This window comes from Scardinius erythrophthalmus (genome assembly GCF_964197995.2).
Source record: "Scardinius erythrophthalmus genome assembly, chromosome: 9".
Taxonomy (NCBI): domain Eukaryota; kingdom Metazoa; phylum Chordata; class Actinopteri; order Cypriniformes; family Leuciscidae; genus Scardinius; species Scardinius erythrophthalmus.
Window position 1 is genome coordinate 22,481,135 of NC_138229.1, and position 17,750 is coordinate 22,498,884.

The following is a 17,750-nucleotide window of genomic DNA, read 5'->3' on the forward strand; positions in this document are numbered from 1 at the left end:
CGATCTGCAAATCCGTCGATCTGGGCTTTGTTTATAAAACAATCATCGTCGAAATGCAGGGAACAACAGTCTTACACAACTCCGTTTATGCTCAGGAAAACAAACTCCATCCACGGGTCCCTTAACGCTGGGTTCTTTGGGAATCTGTGCAGGGTTGTCTTGCCCTGGCAACCAAAAACACACTTCTTTGGTGACATTGACTTCCCAAAAGCCGGGCAGGGCGCTTTGATGGCAAACTGCTTTCACTCTCTTGCTCTGGTCTACGAGTGCGCGCGCGCCCGCGATCTTACCGGAGAAGTGCCCTTAGGACCCATATAAGGAAATTCCGCTCTATCTTACATAAGACAGAGCCATACTCGAAAAAAACTTTCCGAAACTTGTGACAAACCGGAAGGAGTATTTTTGGAACAAAAATACTCCTTCAAACGTACAACTTAGTTTTTGAAACTTTGTCCATGTTTAGCATGGGAATCCAACTCTTTACCAGTGTAAAAAACTCAGTATGCATGAAATAGCATTTCACCCCCCCTTTAAATGTGTAATCTTCATGTCTCAAAACGTCTCTGGTTACAAATGTAACCTTGATTCCCTGAGAAGGGGAACGAGACACTGCGTCCTGCGTGCTAGACACCAGTCATTCTGAAGCGTTCCCCAGTAGAGTCTTGGGAGGCAGTGCGAGTTCCCATTTGAAAGGGAACACAGCTTTGTACTTGTGCTTTTTGGGATTTTTAGTGTTTTTATACTCTACTGGCTGCAAATCACATTTACCTGCAGCTCAGGGTTGTCCTCAAAGTGTATGCAGGTGTTAAACATAACAAAGATATTCACCACTTACAAACGATAGGATGCATCTGTAGTTTTGGTTTCAAAGGATTGTGGGTAAATATTCAGTTCATCTAGCACTCTATTTGTTTCAAAATAGAACTTTTCACAGAGTTAGAAACCATTCCAAATGATTCAGTATATGAGTGATCTATAAAGATTCAGACTGAATCGCAAACTTATTTCAAGATTCCTTGGCTGATCCTTTGAAAGGAAGTGATTCATTAGTTGGGCATCTCTGGCAGGAATTGCTGAAATATTGTCAAGGAATAAATGTGATGTTATAGAATCTGTCAACACTAACTGGCTACCTAAAATAAGTCAAATAGCTTCGCTACTTAAAATACTATGTGGTATAAAAACGATGTGGTTTAAAAACCCTACTGAAAAAATGTAGTTAAATTAATGGTTTCACCATTTGTGATTGTGGAAAAGGTGTTTTAAAAGTATTATGAAACATATCATATGTTTTTCTCTGATTTTCACAGGAATCATGGCTGGATCGAACAGGTCTGGAGATCTTAGAGACCCTCAGAGGTCCATTCCCACTGGCACCATTCTGGCTATTGTAACCACCTCCTTAATCTGTATCTTTTTGCTGCAAAAAAAATAAAGCCTCTAGGGAAAACATTTTAAATGGTCCATTCTATAAACAATTTTGGAATTTACTATTTAACAAGATTAAGCCCTTAATTATGATAAACAGACATTTCCTGTGTAGTGTTATTTGGAGCATGTATTGAAGGTGTGGTGTTGCGAGACAAGTAAGTGCTATTTGGTAATGATAATAATAATATGTAATAACAGTGGGTTACAAAAATGCTTTATAAATCCATTCAGATAAGACCTGCAGTCACAGTTTTCGCATGTAATACATTCTTCTTGTTTTTTCATGTTTTTGCGTGCTTGCTTTCGTAATAGGTATGGATGCTCAGTTAACAACACTCTAGTTGTTTCAACACTAGCTTGGCCTTCTTCATGGGTGATTGTGATTGGCTCATTTTTCTCATGTTGTGGGGCGGGCCTACAGAGCCTCACTGGTGCTCCCAGGATCCTTCAGGCTATAGCTCGAGATGGCATCATGCCATTCTTACAGGTAACAACATGCCCTGGCTTTCCTTTTGTGATGTTGTATTAGTTGAATGCACCTTTACGTGTCTTGAGGCACAGGTGTTTGTTTGAAATGTTCTTGCTCACAAAAAAATTATACAAAGAAAGAAGAGAAAGTGTGCAACACAGTTGAGAGAATAGTCTTCTTGACTATAATCCTGTGATGTAACTTACGTGACCTATGTCTCACTGGCAGGTGTTTGGTCATAGTAAAGCTAATGGTGAGCCAACCTGGGCCTTACTCCTAACTGCAGGCATCTGTGAGATTGGGATCCTCATCGCTTCCCTAGATGCTGTTGCTCCCATCCTGTCAATGTGAGTGTGTTCCCCTTGCTTTCACCTTTTACTTGTGATATAACTAGGGTTATATTATAGGCGGAATCTCTCTGTGTGTATGTGTGTGTGTGTGTGGGGGGGGGGGGTTATTGTAATTATTATTATTTTTAATATGTACTGATTTTGGCTGGAAAATTACAATAAAAAAAAGTGTAAAAAAGGCTAAAGTTATGTGTAGGGCTCGACAATAAGGCCAGCGTAAAAGACAGTTCTGTCAACTGTCCCGATCGGGCCAGTGCTGCATCGTCACGAAAGTTTATCATTTGCATGTGTTTTTAAGTCTTGTAAGCCATTTTAAATATTCAAAGGACACGAAAGAGAACTCAATTCGGTACTCGCTGTGTGAGAAGTTTTGTGCGCAACACACATCCAAAGCTCTTGCCCATAAAGCCGCCTCTCAGCATGTGAATACTGAATTGAGTTCTCTTTTATGTCTTTGCGCACTTGAATAGACATATTCACACAAAAATGTCAACATGCCCGTATTGGCGAGTATCCTCGTAATTTTGTCTTAAGTGAACATAAACAGTTGAAAAGTAAAACGCATGTGTAACAGTATATTACAGTATATAACAGGATTAATCTATATTTAATTTATTCAGTGAAGACTGCTGTGTTATTTTACATTTGATTATTCAATTTCTCTACCTTAAAACTAGTGAAAAACCTGAAAAGCACTGTTTATTTCATTTGTATGTTTGGTCTATTGTAATTATTTGTGCTGTTGGTCGTAATTTGATTATTACTTTATTTAACTTTTTTTGTGGTAAGGCTAGTACATTTTTGGCAAGTCAAGTAAAAATTGTAACCACTGGCCTGATATCATTTTAGCTTTTAGGCAAATAGATATTTGTGTCAAAATTATGTTTGATGACTACTACTTTTAAGTGATTTTTATTTTAAAATGTATCATTTAATATATTTTATAAATTATAAAAATGTGTTTCAGTGAAATTCTGTACAGTAATTGTGCCTGCACTCTAAATGTGGCCATTACATGCAGTTTTGCTACTCAGTTTGCGAATTTTGTTTTTTTTTGTATCATTTAGTTTAGTTTCATTTAAATTTTTGTCCACCATGTTATTCTTTGAATGTCTATATAGTTTATAGTTTTCATGAATTTTTATTTTAGTTTAGGTTGTTTTGTACATCAAGTTATACGAAATGAAAATAAGAAATTTTTCCTTGGCAACTAGCTGAAATAAAATATGTGTTTTTAATTTATTTTTATTTCAGCTAATATTTATTCAAGTTTTTTATGGTTTTAGTTTTTATCTAACTATAATAACCTTGGTTTCAATGTCTACTTTATAGGTTTTTCTTGATGTGTTACCTCTTTGTAAACCTGGCCTGTGCTGTCCAAACACTTCTACGCACCCCAAATTGGAGGCCAAGATTCAAATTCTACCACTGGCAAGTCACACTTAATGATTTCCAAAGGAACAATGAACAGCTTTGTTAGAAGTGCACATTCTGTTTTCCTACATGCTAACAATGTCATGCTGTTACATGGACATGGGTTTTTCATTAACCAAATAGGTGTAGTGTAATGGTTATTAGTTCCATCTACATGTGAATTGAGGTATACTGGAGCAGTCAGAGTTAATGTTTGCTTGTATTAACTACCATTAAATGCACCATTGGATGTCTGCAGGTCCCTCTCTTTCCTTGGGATGAGCCTGAGTCTCTCCCTCATGTTTGTCTCATCTTGGTACTATGCTTTGTTTGTCATACTGATTGCTGGATGCATCTACAAGTACATTGAATACAGAGGGTAAGCAAGTGTCCATCAGACTCACTGTTGTTGTGTTTTAGGTTAAATGTTCTAAATTAACTCAAGAGATGATTGATGACTATGTCATTTCCTCAACACCCCTCAGGGCAGAGAAGGAATGGGGAGATGGGATTCGAGGATTATCCCTTAACGCGGCTCGTTATGCCTTAATAAAACTGGAGGAGGCGCCACCTCACACAAAGAACTGGAGGCAAGCATTCCCAGCACATCTTCAGAGCTATATAAACATCCACAAACTTGAAAAAAATCTAAGGCAAATATCATTTAACTCATATTCCAGACCTCAGCTGCTGGTGCTCCTAAAGTTGGACTCTGACTTGGGGGTAAAGCATCCACGTCTGCTTTCCTTTACTTCACAACTGAAGGCCGGGAAAGGCCTGACCATCGTCTGCTCAGTGCTGGAGGGCACCTACATGGCTCGTGGGGCAGATGCTAAGCTCTCTGAACAGGTGAAGGCATAAGCTTAAAGCCAAACCTAGTTGTTGATAGTTGTCAAATTCAGAGATGATTGTCAAATACAGAGATGATTCTGTTATCCAATTAAGTGTGTAATTTCTCTACCACTATTGTCAGCAAATAGGGGAAAATAAAAGAATTCTTACATTCTTCTAATTTTTTGCATAGTTTTTGTCACCTTGCATGTCAGGGCTTTCCTAGATAACTACATTTGTCCATTAAAAAATGCTGACAATATTATTTGTTGTAATTTTTTTAACCAATTTACTATCACATGAAAGATTAACACAGTTTATGGAACATTTTAATACTCCGTGCTGGTTACCACAAGGTTGCTGTCTCAAACTCTGCAAGAAACAAGTCATGACCATTGTGCCCTTGAGCAAGACACTTCGCCTAACCTAACCCACTGCAGATTGCACAAGAGTGAAAGTCCTTGTAATAAGTTTATGGCTCATGGTGACATTGCATGACAGTCCGAAAAGCAAATTCCCCTTTAGAATCCTGACCTTCAAGTCATTTGTAATCTACCTGCAGTCAATGTTGTCTTTATGTTAAACAAAGTTCTGGAGATTAGTAGTAATTAAACTAGACATATGCTTATGCATATGCCTTTCTGACAGCATATGCTCTCAGTCAGCTCCCATTTTTGGTAGTCAGTACATTTTATTGAATTCACATTTTGTATTCAAATGTATTACAAATTGAGTTTTATTAACATATATCCATGTTTTTGTTTTTGTACTTCGCAGAATATCAAAGCAGCCATGGCAAAAGAGAAAACTAAGGGTTTCTGTCATGTGGTGGTGTCCTCTAACCAGCGGGATGGTTTCTCTCACCTGATCCAGTCCGCAGGCCTGGGTGGCATGAAACACAATGCTGTGCTGGTGGCCTGGCCCGCCAACTGGAAACAGTCAGAGAGCTCCCTCTCCTGGAAGAACTTCATTGGTGTGCACTTGACATTTTCTGATACTAAGCTGCTAGAAAGTCAGATAATCAGCTTAAGGCAATGAGGTCAGGGATTATTGATGATGATTATAAGAGTTGAGACGGTAGCTGAGCTTTATTATGAGTGAACTGTTGAAGGCTTTAGGTCTTGAAGTACCGAGAAAAAAAAGCTGGTTAATTGAAATTGAAATGTCAATCAGTTTGACAAAATAGTAAAAATTATTTCATTTTTTCCCCCCCAAAGAAACCATCAGAGAGACAACAGCTGCCCACCAGGCCCTGTTAGTGGCGAAAAACATTGATACATTTCCCACAAACCAGGACCGGTTAGCTGAGGGTACCATTGATGTCTGGTGGATTGTCCACGATGGTGGTCTACTCATGCTTCTTCCGTTCCTGCTCCGCCAGCACAAGGTAGAAGGCGACAGAATGTCTGATACAGCAGCGCTGCTCTTTTATTCAGCTAGAGATTTCACACAGTGCTTTTCCCTGCCCTGAAATTATGTAGGTTTGGAGAAAGTGTAAGATGAGGATCTTCACAGTGGCTCAGATGGATGACAACAGCATCCAGATGAAGAAAGACCTGCAGACGTTCTTGTACCACCTGCGTCTTGAAGCGAAGGTGGAAGTTGTGGAAATGGTGGGATACAATTTTGACCCATTATCATGTTTTAATATAGTTTTATTATATTATATTATATTATATTATATTATATTATATTATATTATATTATATTATATTATATTATATTATATTATATTATATTATATTATAATGATGGAATGTTTGCAAGATACTGGAATGGGTATGACTTCACTGGCCACTATGTCATTATCTCTGTAGCATGCAGGCGATATCTCGGCCTTCACCTATGAGAAGACCCTTGTGATGGAACAACGCTCTCAGATGCTGAAGCAGATGCAGCTTTCTAAGACGGAGCGGGAGAGAGAGGTAATATTTCTTTAGCAATCTGTTCTTTTGGTAATGCTGTCAGGTGATTATGGGACTATGCGGGGCATAAATCAGTATGGTTGCAGTCAATACACTTCACACAGAATCATAAGTTGTAGATGCAGTTTTAAGGCATTACTTGCATTAGAGTAAGTTAGAGCACTGTTTTACATAAAGCGTCTTCCTCCTACTTAACAATTTTGGATTGTTTGCTCTGTGGCGACTGCCAGATTCAAAGCATCTCAGATGAATCCCGGAATTCCATCAGGAGGAAGCCCTGCGGCCAGAAAACATCTCACAAGAATAAGTTGCATGTGCCAACTGTAATTCTGGATGAGGTATAGCTCGGGGGTTTACCTCTTACTGATCACCTATTTTCACTCTCTGTCAAGGCTACTACCATTTGTTAACCATCCTGTATAACTCTGCTGAACTGCTCCATCCAAACGTCCTCTTTTTTACTGGGGCTGGTGCCTGAGCTGGAGCCGGTACTTGACTATGGTTGGTACTTGCTCAGAAACTTTCCACCGATTTGGGAGCTGTGGAATTTCTGCCCACTGACATCACAGGTTCTCTTGTTCGAGAGACTAGGATTTGTACATCAGGGTTTTTTTGTGTGTAAAAGCACAGCTCTGTTCCAGATTGGGCAATGGCTCTGGCACCAGCCCCAGTTGAAAAGTGGTAATCCATTTACATTGTTAGACATGACAGAGCCACAGCTTTCATCAAGAGCTGCCTGTTGCAACTACAATTCTGCTATGGTTTTCACCTCATATGTTTGAAAATTCCTTATTATTTAGCAATAAGAAAAGCGGGGCAATGAAAATGACTGTGGCCCTGAAAATGTCAAGATTTTATTTGTTTACAGCATGTCTGCATGTCATTAAGTTAAGAGAGTCTGTCGTCTTCTGAATTTTGAGTGAAAACATGCAGCTCCACTAATTAAACTGCTTTGTTATACGATTATTTAATCGATCTACACTGCCATTCAAAAGTTTGGGGTCGGATAGATTTTTTAAAAAGTTTTTGAAAGAAGTCTCTTATGCTCACCAGAGCTACATTTATTTGATCAAAAATGGGATTTATCCCTGTGATAGCAAAACTGAATTATCCGCAGCCAGTACTCTAGTCTTTAAATATGCCGATTTGCTGCTCAAGAAACATTTCTTGTAATTACAGTTGTGCTGCTTCATATTTTTGTGGAAACTGTGAACTTTTTTATTTATTCTTTGATTAATAGTAAGTTCAAAAGAACAGCATTTATTTGAAAGACTTTTCAATGTTTTTACTGTCATTTCTGATCAGTTAAATGCATCCTTGTCAAATAAAAGTATTAATTCTTTCAAATAAATCATAATGACCCCAAAACTTTTGATTAGTTGTGTATACATTTATTTAATTGTATGTTATGTACTGTAGAGTGTTTGGTCTTGACTGTCGGTGACTCTTAGTCTGGTTACTAATCCATAACTTGTGTTTGTGGGTATCGCAACCTTATTGCAACACTCATTCCCCTGCTGAAAAGATCAGCACAACTGGTTTTAAATACTGATTGCTTATTGAGCAAAACTTACTTACTTTCAACCACCTTGATCTGCAACCAGCATAAACCAGCCTGGACCACCATGGAAATTCACACTGGCCCAAGCTGATCTTTTCAGCACAGTCTTTTAACAAAGTTTGTCTATCTAGGTCCCGTCAAACCTGCTTTCCAGCAGCATTTTCACCTAATGTTAATGCAGTTTATTGTTGTAAGCAGTGTGTGTCTTGCTCTTTCAGCCTCAGCTGATTCATGACAGGAACACTAAGTCACATGCAGTTCAGAACGACAAGCCCACGCCCACGTCCGACCGGGTCCATATGACCTGGACCAAAGAGAAGCTGATTAGTGAGCGCAACCGCCTTCGGGAGGCCAACATGACTGTGCGGGACATCTTCAATATGAAACCGTGAGTGCATAGATCAAGTCCATTTTTGCAGTTTATCTGAACGGTTTTATCATGTTTCATAATTAAATGGTTTAGTTTTTTTCACACCAAGATATTTTGTTTTGTACTTCCAGAGAGTGGGAGAATCTGTAAGTTACTTTGACTCTTATGCAAGGGGTCTGCATTAATTGTGTGGTCTGTGTTACTGTAGATGTAAACAGGATGGGTTGCATGTGTGTCACACTAAACATGCAGCATGAGTTGGTGTGTGTGTCTCTGTGTGTGGCCTGCTTAAGTCATTGTGAGTCATAGTCACGGCATGTGTCAGCATGAAGAATTGTGACAGAGATGTTTCTGTCTGCATGTGTGTCAACAATAACTTTGTGCTTACTAGAGATAATATCTACAGTTTGTCAGCTATCATTGTGGTATTAATTATTTTTAGTGCTTAGTCCATTTCATTTTATTAATGATAAGAATAACCCATTTTTATGTTTGTTTGTTTTTTTGCCATTGAGATGTTTTTGGTTATTAATTCATGTTTAATATTAACATGTAGATGGATTGTACATTTACTTTACATTTCACTAATTTAGAAGAAGGTTGTTTCATATATTCCTTTGCAAAAACTGGCCTTTGAGAATTCTGAAGTCTAATACTTCTTCACATCTCTATCAATGAGGTTATCAATAATTCCTAGCACTGGATCCCCATCATATTTCAAACCATTTTTAAGGAAATACAACAAAATTTACTCACTGATATCATTAACAAACAAGTATGAATCTCTGCTAAAGTAACTTTACCAATGAATTCTTCAGACATACTCTACTAACTACAAACATAAACTAAAACTCTAAACTTTGGGGTCAGTAGGATTAATAGTACTATTTTTAAGATATTAATACTTTTATTCAACAAGGATGAATTTAATTGATAAAAAGTAACAACACTTTTATAATGTTGCAAAAAAATATATTTTTTCAAATAAATGCTGTTCTTTTTAACTTTTGATTAATCAAAGAATCCTGAAGATTAAAATCACCAGTTTCCACAACAAATATTAAGCAGCACAACTATTGATAATAATAAGAAATGTGTCTTGAGCAGCAAATCGGCATATTCGATTTATTTCTGAAGGATCATGTGACACTGATCCATCACAGGAATCAATAAAATGTTAAAATATACTAAAATAGAAAACAGTTATTTTAAATTGTAATAATATTTCACAATATTACAGTTTTCACTGTATTGTTGATCAAATAAATGTTGGTTTGGTGAACATAAGAGACTTCTTATTTCTTCATAAGAAAATCTTACTGACCCTAAACTTTTGAATGATAGTGCTTGTAAAAATATTTAAATGACACATACCAATATTTTCTTTCTTATATTTATTTGCATTTTGAGTTGTTATTGGTCTTTTCATATATAATGTACAATTTATATACGATTTCTCATATTTATCAAAGTCTGAAGTCTTAAAAACTAAGTTTTGATGCTAAATGTGAATGACTGAATTTTTCACAGGGATCAGACTAATGTGAGAAGAATGCACACTGCAGTGAAACTGAATGAGGTTGTAGTTAACAAATCCCAGGGAGCCCAACTGGTGCTGCTGAACATGCCAGGACCACCCAAAAACCAGGGCGGGGATGAGAACTGTATCCTTTCATCAGCTGAAATGCAGACAGTGGCACATCTACTTAAAGGGGCTGTTATGTAGCTGAAGGGTAATGGAGAGAATCATGATAACATAGTCTCTCATTTTCTTTCAGACTGAGAGTTATTCTTTAAATGTCACCTTCATACACAGCAGAGCAGTTGCAGATCTCCACACTTTTCCTTCACTCTGAGTTCAGACATGGAGTTCCTGGAGGTGCTCACAGAGGGATTGGAGCGGGTGCTGCTGGTCCGAGGTGGCGGCAGGGAGGTCATCACCATTTACTCGTAGCATCATGCAGGAACATACACTGAGGAGAGCATTTCTGTCAGGAGAAGCTGTCCAGAGCTGCACAGATACTGTACAAATGGGCTCAAGACAGGAAGTCCCACTCCAGCTGCAGGCCAGCACAGCACATTTGAGGATTCTTCTCATTTAGCGTTGTCCACTTGTGATCAGATCGATGAAAACACATTTTAATACCAGGTGTAAACGGGGCCCTTGGATGTGGTCCATATTAATCATTTAAATAGAGACAGGCCAAAGACCTAGATTTATCCAATAAGACTTGAAGAGAGTGGCATATTGCTGAGCTGTCTTATTGCTGAGATATGTAACTCTAAGAATCATTAAAGTGTTTGTATTTGTAATTTATGTGTTAAATATGTATTTTTTTATCTCATCGCATTCCTCTGCTGAGCTTTATGTAATGTGTGATGTTAGTTTGATTTGTTAGATTTTGTGAAGTTTTGATATCAATGTTGCTCACAGTGCAGTATGAGCAAAACTGATTTTATCATCAGCCAAACCTTAAATCTGTCAGTATTGAATATTTCATAGTTTTAATACTACTTTTTTCCCCTAAAATGTTTGCTATTCTTTTCATGACACTGGCAATATATTTCTCAAAACAAATATGTATAATTTATATGAATGTTTTTTTTACATATTTTATATTAAAAAGGCTTTCACAAGTGTCCGTCGTAAAGGTAAATTCAGAGTTCATGTACTCTCTTAAATGATTACACTCCTTGTTGGAAAAACTGTAAATAAAAAATGATGTAGGCTATGTGTTAATTTTTTTTTTTTTTTTTTTATCAACAAACATGGACCTTACAATCAACTCTTGCAGACAGGCCTGATGTACAACGCACACCCTCCTCTCCAGTAGAGGGGGATGAACACAAACCATTAAACACTCCCATTGTGATGCACTGTTTTGACAGTGACATCTCAGCTGTCAGTACTATTGACCAGACAGGACTGAAATACTTGATATGTTTTATATTTAGTTTTCTGTAGGTGCAGTCCTTGACACTGTATCATATATTTATTGTAAGCACAAAATATTGTCTACACTTACCAAAGATGGAGGAAAGGAAGAATATACTTTTAGGGAATAACTAATCCCGTAAACCCGTAATGTAAAACCGTAACTTATTGCTTGATATGCTTCTTGTGTTTCACACAAGGCTCTATTTTCAGTTAATTCCCTTGGCAAGTTTTCTTGTCATGGGTTGGAAATGACTAATTTCAACAGCTTGCAGGGATAGTGATAGTCCTAATGCACCCAAGTACAAAAAGACACAGTATCCCAAGCTATCCGTATATCTCACTGTGCCTTCATGTAGGGGTAGTTATATCTTTAACATGAGCTTTCTACTTAATTCATGTGGTATTCAGCAAGAACATGCAAAATTTCAAAATAATTAAGTTAAATGGTGATAATGTTACTCAATCAATAAAATTAATTTTCACAACTTTTGTGCCATTAATTGTTATTTTGAAAAGAATAAAAACATTCATCCAGGATTCCGCATCCACTTTTTCAGTCATTTTCCACATACCATGTGTGCTCAACACAAAGGGTTTTTCTGTTCACAGCACTTAAGGATACAAGTGTTTTAAGATGGTTCCTTGTGCCAAAGCCTCTCTAGCTTTTCATCTTGAACATTCAAAATTATTTAATGATCATGCCACAGTTGTATCTATATCATATAATATTAATATTCTGCAACATAATTCATAATGTTAAATTATATTAATTATAATTCCATATCAATGCTGAACTTAATGAACTTAATAAAGTCTTTTTTTAAAGAAAGAAAGAAAGAAAGAAAGAAAGAAAGAAAGAAAGAAAGAAAGAAAGAAAGAAAGAAAGAAAGAAAGAAAGAAAGAAAGAAAGAAAGAAAGAAAGAAAGGGGAATCTTAGCACATTTCCTGTGCCTTTCCCCTCGTTTCTTTGATCTCCTTGAGAATGAGCAAAGGTATTGTATAGGTGTCAAGTGAATGTCACACTGAAGATCCTAGATTTGACCAGGGTCAACACACTAGCTGTGGCATGAATGTCTTTTTCTTCCAAGTCCACAAAGTCAGAACATAATAACAATCCGTCTCTTTCATGCTAGGGTAAAATGTCGGTGGAATAGTCTTAAAAATAAAATATCTAAATAGAGCTAAAGAGTGTTTCACAACTGATGCCATAGGCATCACTTTGTCCCGTAATGAACTTTTTATTATCTAGGTTTTTTTTTTTTTTTTTGCCTTAGTCCATTATACTTTTTCCACAAGATTCTATTAGCCTACAACAAAGACCTCATAAGTACTCAAAAATTCTGTCTACTGAGATAAAAAGGTTTCAATGCCTCATGAAATCATTAGCTTTTCTGATTTGAAATATTTTTGCGCTAATCACCTGAGCTGTAAAGGCTGCATCCAAAATCACATACTTCACTATATAGTAGAAAAACAGTATGTGACAAAAGTATGTCTGAATTCACAGTACTCATAAAAGAGTAGGCAAAAGATACCCGGATGACCTACTTCCGGCGAGATTCTGAAGTGTGCATACGATGGATACTTTACTATCCCATGAGGCCACGGGAGAGGATTTGTGAATGGCAGTGAAGCGACATAACTGACGCTGGTAGGTCACATGATAATGACAACATGGGAAATGTAGTACGTCCGGATTGCACGCATACTACACACAAGTACTATAAAACATACTTTTTTAATTTTTTTGCGGTCGTGAAGTAATTACTTATTCAAAATAAGTACTTAATCATGAGAGCCCACGCAGCCCATGTGACTAATCACTCTGACTAAGAAACGCTTCCCTATTGTGACGTACGTATATCCCAGTGAAACGGCTTCTCGAACAACTTTACAACAAAAAACATTTACATTCTTTGGTATGTTATATTCTTCAACAGGTCTGATTCAATCAGTGGACAACATTCCCCAATTCACTAGGATGTCTTGACTTAATTTCCACTTTATATTTTTAAATTAAGACCACTCTTTCAGATTAATCCACAGTAAGACACAAGGTCTCCACTGTGATTATAGACTACATTTTGGGCTTGACTGCCGTAATAAATGGTGCATGCTGAAAAGCGTGAGGTCAGTATTTTGTGTAATTGACATCCTCACCATAGCTCGTGTTGCCCTTCACAGCCCTCATGCAGCCAATACAGTCACATCCCACGAAATGAAATTCCTCTCGAGTCACACTGTGTCAGTGCTTCCAGCATTGTGAATGCAGAGTCTGTTCCCTCTTCTGAACTTATGATATTATTTTGTTACTATAGCAGTAAACAGTGCAAGGTACACAACATCTCTTAATGTTCAGATGCAATGCTGAAAAAAGAAAATCAGCTTAAAGGGCCAGAAGGGTTTGTGCTGGTTTGGCGCTGCTGATGGACTTGATTTGGTTCTCCAGCAAAGCCTATAGCTAGTTGACCATGCTGCTCTTTATGCTAGTTAAGCTAGTTAAACAGCCTGGTGCACCATTGGGACATCCCAGTGTTTCTAAAGGCTTCCTAGTTACACATCAGCAGAGCAGTTCTGGGGCATGAAAATAAAATGACTTGGTAACACTTTACAATAAGGTTCATTAGTTAACATTAGGTCATGGTCATGTTCATAGGCTCGAGGTCATGGTGCAAAGTGGTGGTTGATTTTTCTCCGAACCATCCCTTTAATTAACAATGAGCAATACATTTGTTCCTGTATTTATTATTCTTTGATAACATTACTTAATAAAAATACAGTTGGTCTTTGTTCGTGTTAGTTCACAGTGCATTAACAAATGTTAACAAGATTTAAATTTAAGTATTAGTAAATGATGAAATTAACATTAACAAAGATGAATAAATGCTGTGTAAGTGCTGTTCATTATTAGTTCATGCTAACTAATATAGCTAATGAACCTTATTGTAAAGTGTTACCAAAGACTTAATGTTTCCATTAGAGTCCGTTAGAATGAATTGTAACTGACTTTACACTACTGTTCAAAAATTTGGGGTCGGTTTAATGCTTTTGAAAGAAGTGTCTTATGTTCACCAAGGCTGCATTTACTTGATCAAATATACTGTAAATAAACAGTAATATTGTGAAACATTATTACAATTTAAAATAACTGTCATATTCCTGTGATGTCAAAGCTGAATTTTTAGCATCATTACTCCAGTCTTCGGTGTCACATGATCCTTCAGAAATCATTCTAATATGCTGATTTGGTGCTCAAGAAACATTTATTATTAATATCAATGTTGATAACAGTTTCACTGCTTTTTATTTTTGTGGAAACCGTGATACATTTTTCATTTTTGGTAAGATTTTTCAGATTTTGACAGAAATCATAATGTGTGCTTCATTAAAAAAAAAATAAACCAGCCCTATAAAGGCACGAAATTATGTCTTATTAAACAACAAACATTTAGTGTTAAAGGTTAATCAATAATCAGAATTTGTGAGGGTGTGTATGTGTGTGCTTGTTTATATGATTTATAAGGACACAAATATGATTTGTATAATGACATGGCTATTAGACTGGTATTACAATGTAAATGTTGCTTGTGAGGACATTTCCTGAGTCCTCAAACATACTAAGTGTTTTATTAAACGTAAAAATATAGAACGTTTTTTGTGATTGTGTGTAGGTTGGGGGTTAGTGTAGTAGGGGGATAGAATATACAGTTTGTACAGTATAAAAACCATTACACCTATGGAATGTCCTCATAATGATATATGCACCAATGTTTATGTGTGTGTTAAGAGTATGAAAGTATATAATGTCAACACTGAATGCCTAAATACCCCTGGTGTCCATTTATGAGATTTAAGTTTGAATTAATTTCTGAAGCTGATGAATTTAAATGAAAACCATGTCAAAGCTTTCAATAGCTAGTTAGTCACTAGAGACTTATGAGAACAAGGGAAGCATCTGTTTCCCATGTTTAGATGAGAGACACTGACTTTGAAGATGTGGAAGTTGATCAGAGAACATATCAACATCAAAAATATACAATCTCATATTAGTCATCAAACATATTGAGTCATCAGGAGGCTGGGAAACACATTCATCAGTATTTGTTTGTATAAACATTAATGAAAATGAGTTTTCTATAACAAATCCAGGAACTGACTGCACTGAGACCAGACTTCCACATTTTGTTCTACTAATTTACATAACTTGGGAAAATAGAAATTTGGGTAAAGATTAATACTGTTCCCCTCAATACTGATCTGATGACTGAAATATTATGCTAAAATATTGTTCTCACTCTCACAAGTATACTGGATGCTTTGGTGTTGCTCATTACCTTCTTTTGGGGAGCCTGTACAAGCTACTGGTATATGCAGCAAGGCTGAGTTAGTTCATCTAAACATGGCGTCTGTGTAATAGTGCTGAGGTCAGCTGACCTTGTCAACAACACATTACTTTATGTTTGAGTTCTGTCAGAGATTAACCTAGGTAAAATTTACACACATTGGTTAAACTGGTCATGGGTCACATTTGTACAATATATCTTCACAGATATCATTAGATGCATTATAAATTTAAGATCCCAAAGCTTATTAATTTTAATAAACTCAAAATGGCTGGGTTAACAAAGCAAAGCTCTAGGAAAATGTTGGACAGACACATTCTAGGTTAAACCGTGTTGAAATTAAGAGCTATAAAATAATTAATAATGGTTTGTTAATGTATTCAAGTTCTTGAACGACAATAAATGGCTAAATTTCACAAGTAAAAAAAAAAAAAGAAAAAAAAAGAAAAGAAAAATTTACTGGATTTCCATGTAAGTAAAACATGGATGTACTATTTTTCTTGTAAAACATTTCAATGATCTTAGTATACTATATTTACCATATTGTCTAAATGCAACACTTTAGCTGCTCTTAACAGTTTGTTCTCAGATGGTAAATCCTCCAGCTTCACTAATATATATATTTTTTTATATATGGGTGTTACAAAGAGAAAGTTCCAAAGATGAAGAAGAGTCAACTGGTTTTAATAAACTCAGTTAAATCCAGAAGGCTTAACAGAGTGCACATAACAACCAACCACCAACACCTGAAGAGTAAAACAGAGCAGCTTAAATACAGGGCAAATGAGGGCAAACTCCTGTGAAGATTAATGAATGTCCATGACAACAAATGAGAAGTGGGAAACTGAAACAAGGAAAACAGGAACTACCGAATAAAAAATTAAAAAATTTTAAAAAAGTCCATGAAAACGAAATTAACAAACAACTGAATATGTGTGCGACATAAAGAGGAGAAGGCTTCACGTTGCAGAAAGGCATTCCCGGGGAAGACAAAGGGCTGCAGGCATCCATCAGAGGTGGGGCTAGAAGACTGGAGGAGCTTTGCTGTAAGGGTGACAGAGTTGGTGGCCAGTTCCCAACAGGTCAACAAAACAGTGTCAGTGCTGTCTTGAAAAAGAGATGATTCAGAACAGACAGAAAATATCGAGTGGGAGGCAGTAACTCTGTGTCCAAATCCATCAGCCAGTCCTTGTTGTCCAATTCCACCAGAATTCCCTCTGCCACTGATGTCCAGTGTTGGGGAAAGTTACTTTGTAAGTAATGCATTACAATATTGCATTACTTCCTTAAAAGTAAAGTGCGTTAGTTATTTAGAAAAGTAATGCTTTACGTTACTTTTGCATTACTTTTTCCCACCTGGGCTGGGCTTGTTTTTTTTTTTATAACAAAAGGTTCTATTTTTTGCCAAATGTAAAGACTCACACCAAAAGTGAAATAAGCCTCAGGCTGAAGGAAATGCAAATTCACACGTGTACAGTAGAGTGTGCAGCTCAAGCAAACCTTTCAGCTTTGCTGCCATGGATAACGGAAGAATAGGATGCAGGAGATGAAAAAAAAAAAAAAAAGTTTAACACTCACTTTACCAATAAAAACAAAACAACCAGTCATTTACTACACCACAACCTCCATTCAGCTACGTTCGTCATCCATTACTCCAAGGTTCGACTTGGAGTTATTCGGCACCACTTGATCCATTAATACTAACACTATCTTCTATTCTAGATCTATTATCTTTTTTTTTTTTTTTTATTAAAACACGTATTGCATTAGATTAAACTGGTAAGGGTCATAGCACTTGCATATTGTTGTCCTATTGTTAGTTTAATTGCTTCTATTGTTCTCATTTGTAAGTCGCTTTGAATAAAAGCATCTGCTAAATTAATAAATGTAAATTTTTGCTTATGGTTTAATGGAATCATCGAAGGTCAGAAGAAAGTACATTGGTCAATACAGTGAGATTAAATGCAGAAAATTTTAAGTTTTATTTAACATTTAGTTACTGGAGGTTTGCATAGTATTCTTATTCTACATTTCACTGATTTGAGGAATATCGAATCTTTTCAAAAGTGAGATGAGTAAATGCACGCTCACATTTAGTCTAGAACTACAATAACCGTCA

General features: G+C 36.5%; 1 protein-coding gene across 1 annotated transcript in view; it reads left to right on the forward strand.

Moving 5' to 3' along the window:
- Window positions 1-11,082, forward strand: part of slc12a7a (solute carrier family 12 member 7a) — a 34,033-nt gene extending 22,951 nt beyond the window's left edge. The window contains exons 12-28 of the mRNA XM_081374319.1: window positions 1,311-1,409; window positions 1,529-1,586; window positions 1,744-1,918; window positions 2,129-2,247; window positions 3,583-3,681; window positions 3,923-4,042; window positions 4,149-4,253; window positions 4,344-4,512; window positions 5,272-5,467; window positions 5,712-5,881; window positions 5,976-6,107; window positions 6,312-6,419; window positions 6,650-6,757; window positions 8,199-8,368; window positions 8,482-8,496; window positions 9,881-10,014; window positions 10,213-11,082. Of these exons, the coding sequence (XP_081230445.1) occupies window positions 1,311-1,409; window positions 1,529-1,586; window positions 1,744-1,918; window positions 2,129-2,247; window positions 3,583-3,681; window positions 3,923-4,042; window positions 4,149-4,253; window positions 4,344-4,512; window positions 5,272-5,467; window positions 5,712-5,881; window positions 5,976-6,107; window positions 6,312-6,419; window positions 6,650-6,757; window positions 8,199-8,368; window positions 8,482-8,496; window positions 9,881-10,014; window positions 10,213-10,304 (2,069 nt within the window). The 3' untranslated portion in view covers window positions 10,305-11,082. The remainder of the gene's footprint in view (window positions 1-1,310; window positions 1,410-1,528; window positions 1,587-1,743; window positions 1,919-2,128; window positions 2,248-3,582; window positions 3,682-3,922; window positions 4,043-4,148; window positions 4,254-4,343; window positions 4,513-5,271; window positions 5,468-5,711; window positions 5,882-5,975; window positions 6,108-6,311; window positions 6,420-6,649; window positions 6,758-8,198; window positions 8,369-8,481; window positions 8,497-9,880; window positions 10,015-10,212) is intronic.
- The last annotated feature ends 6,668 nt before the right edge of the window (window positions 11,083-17,750 follow it).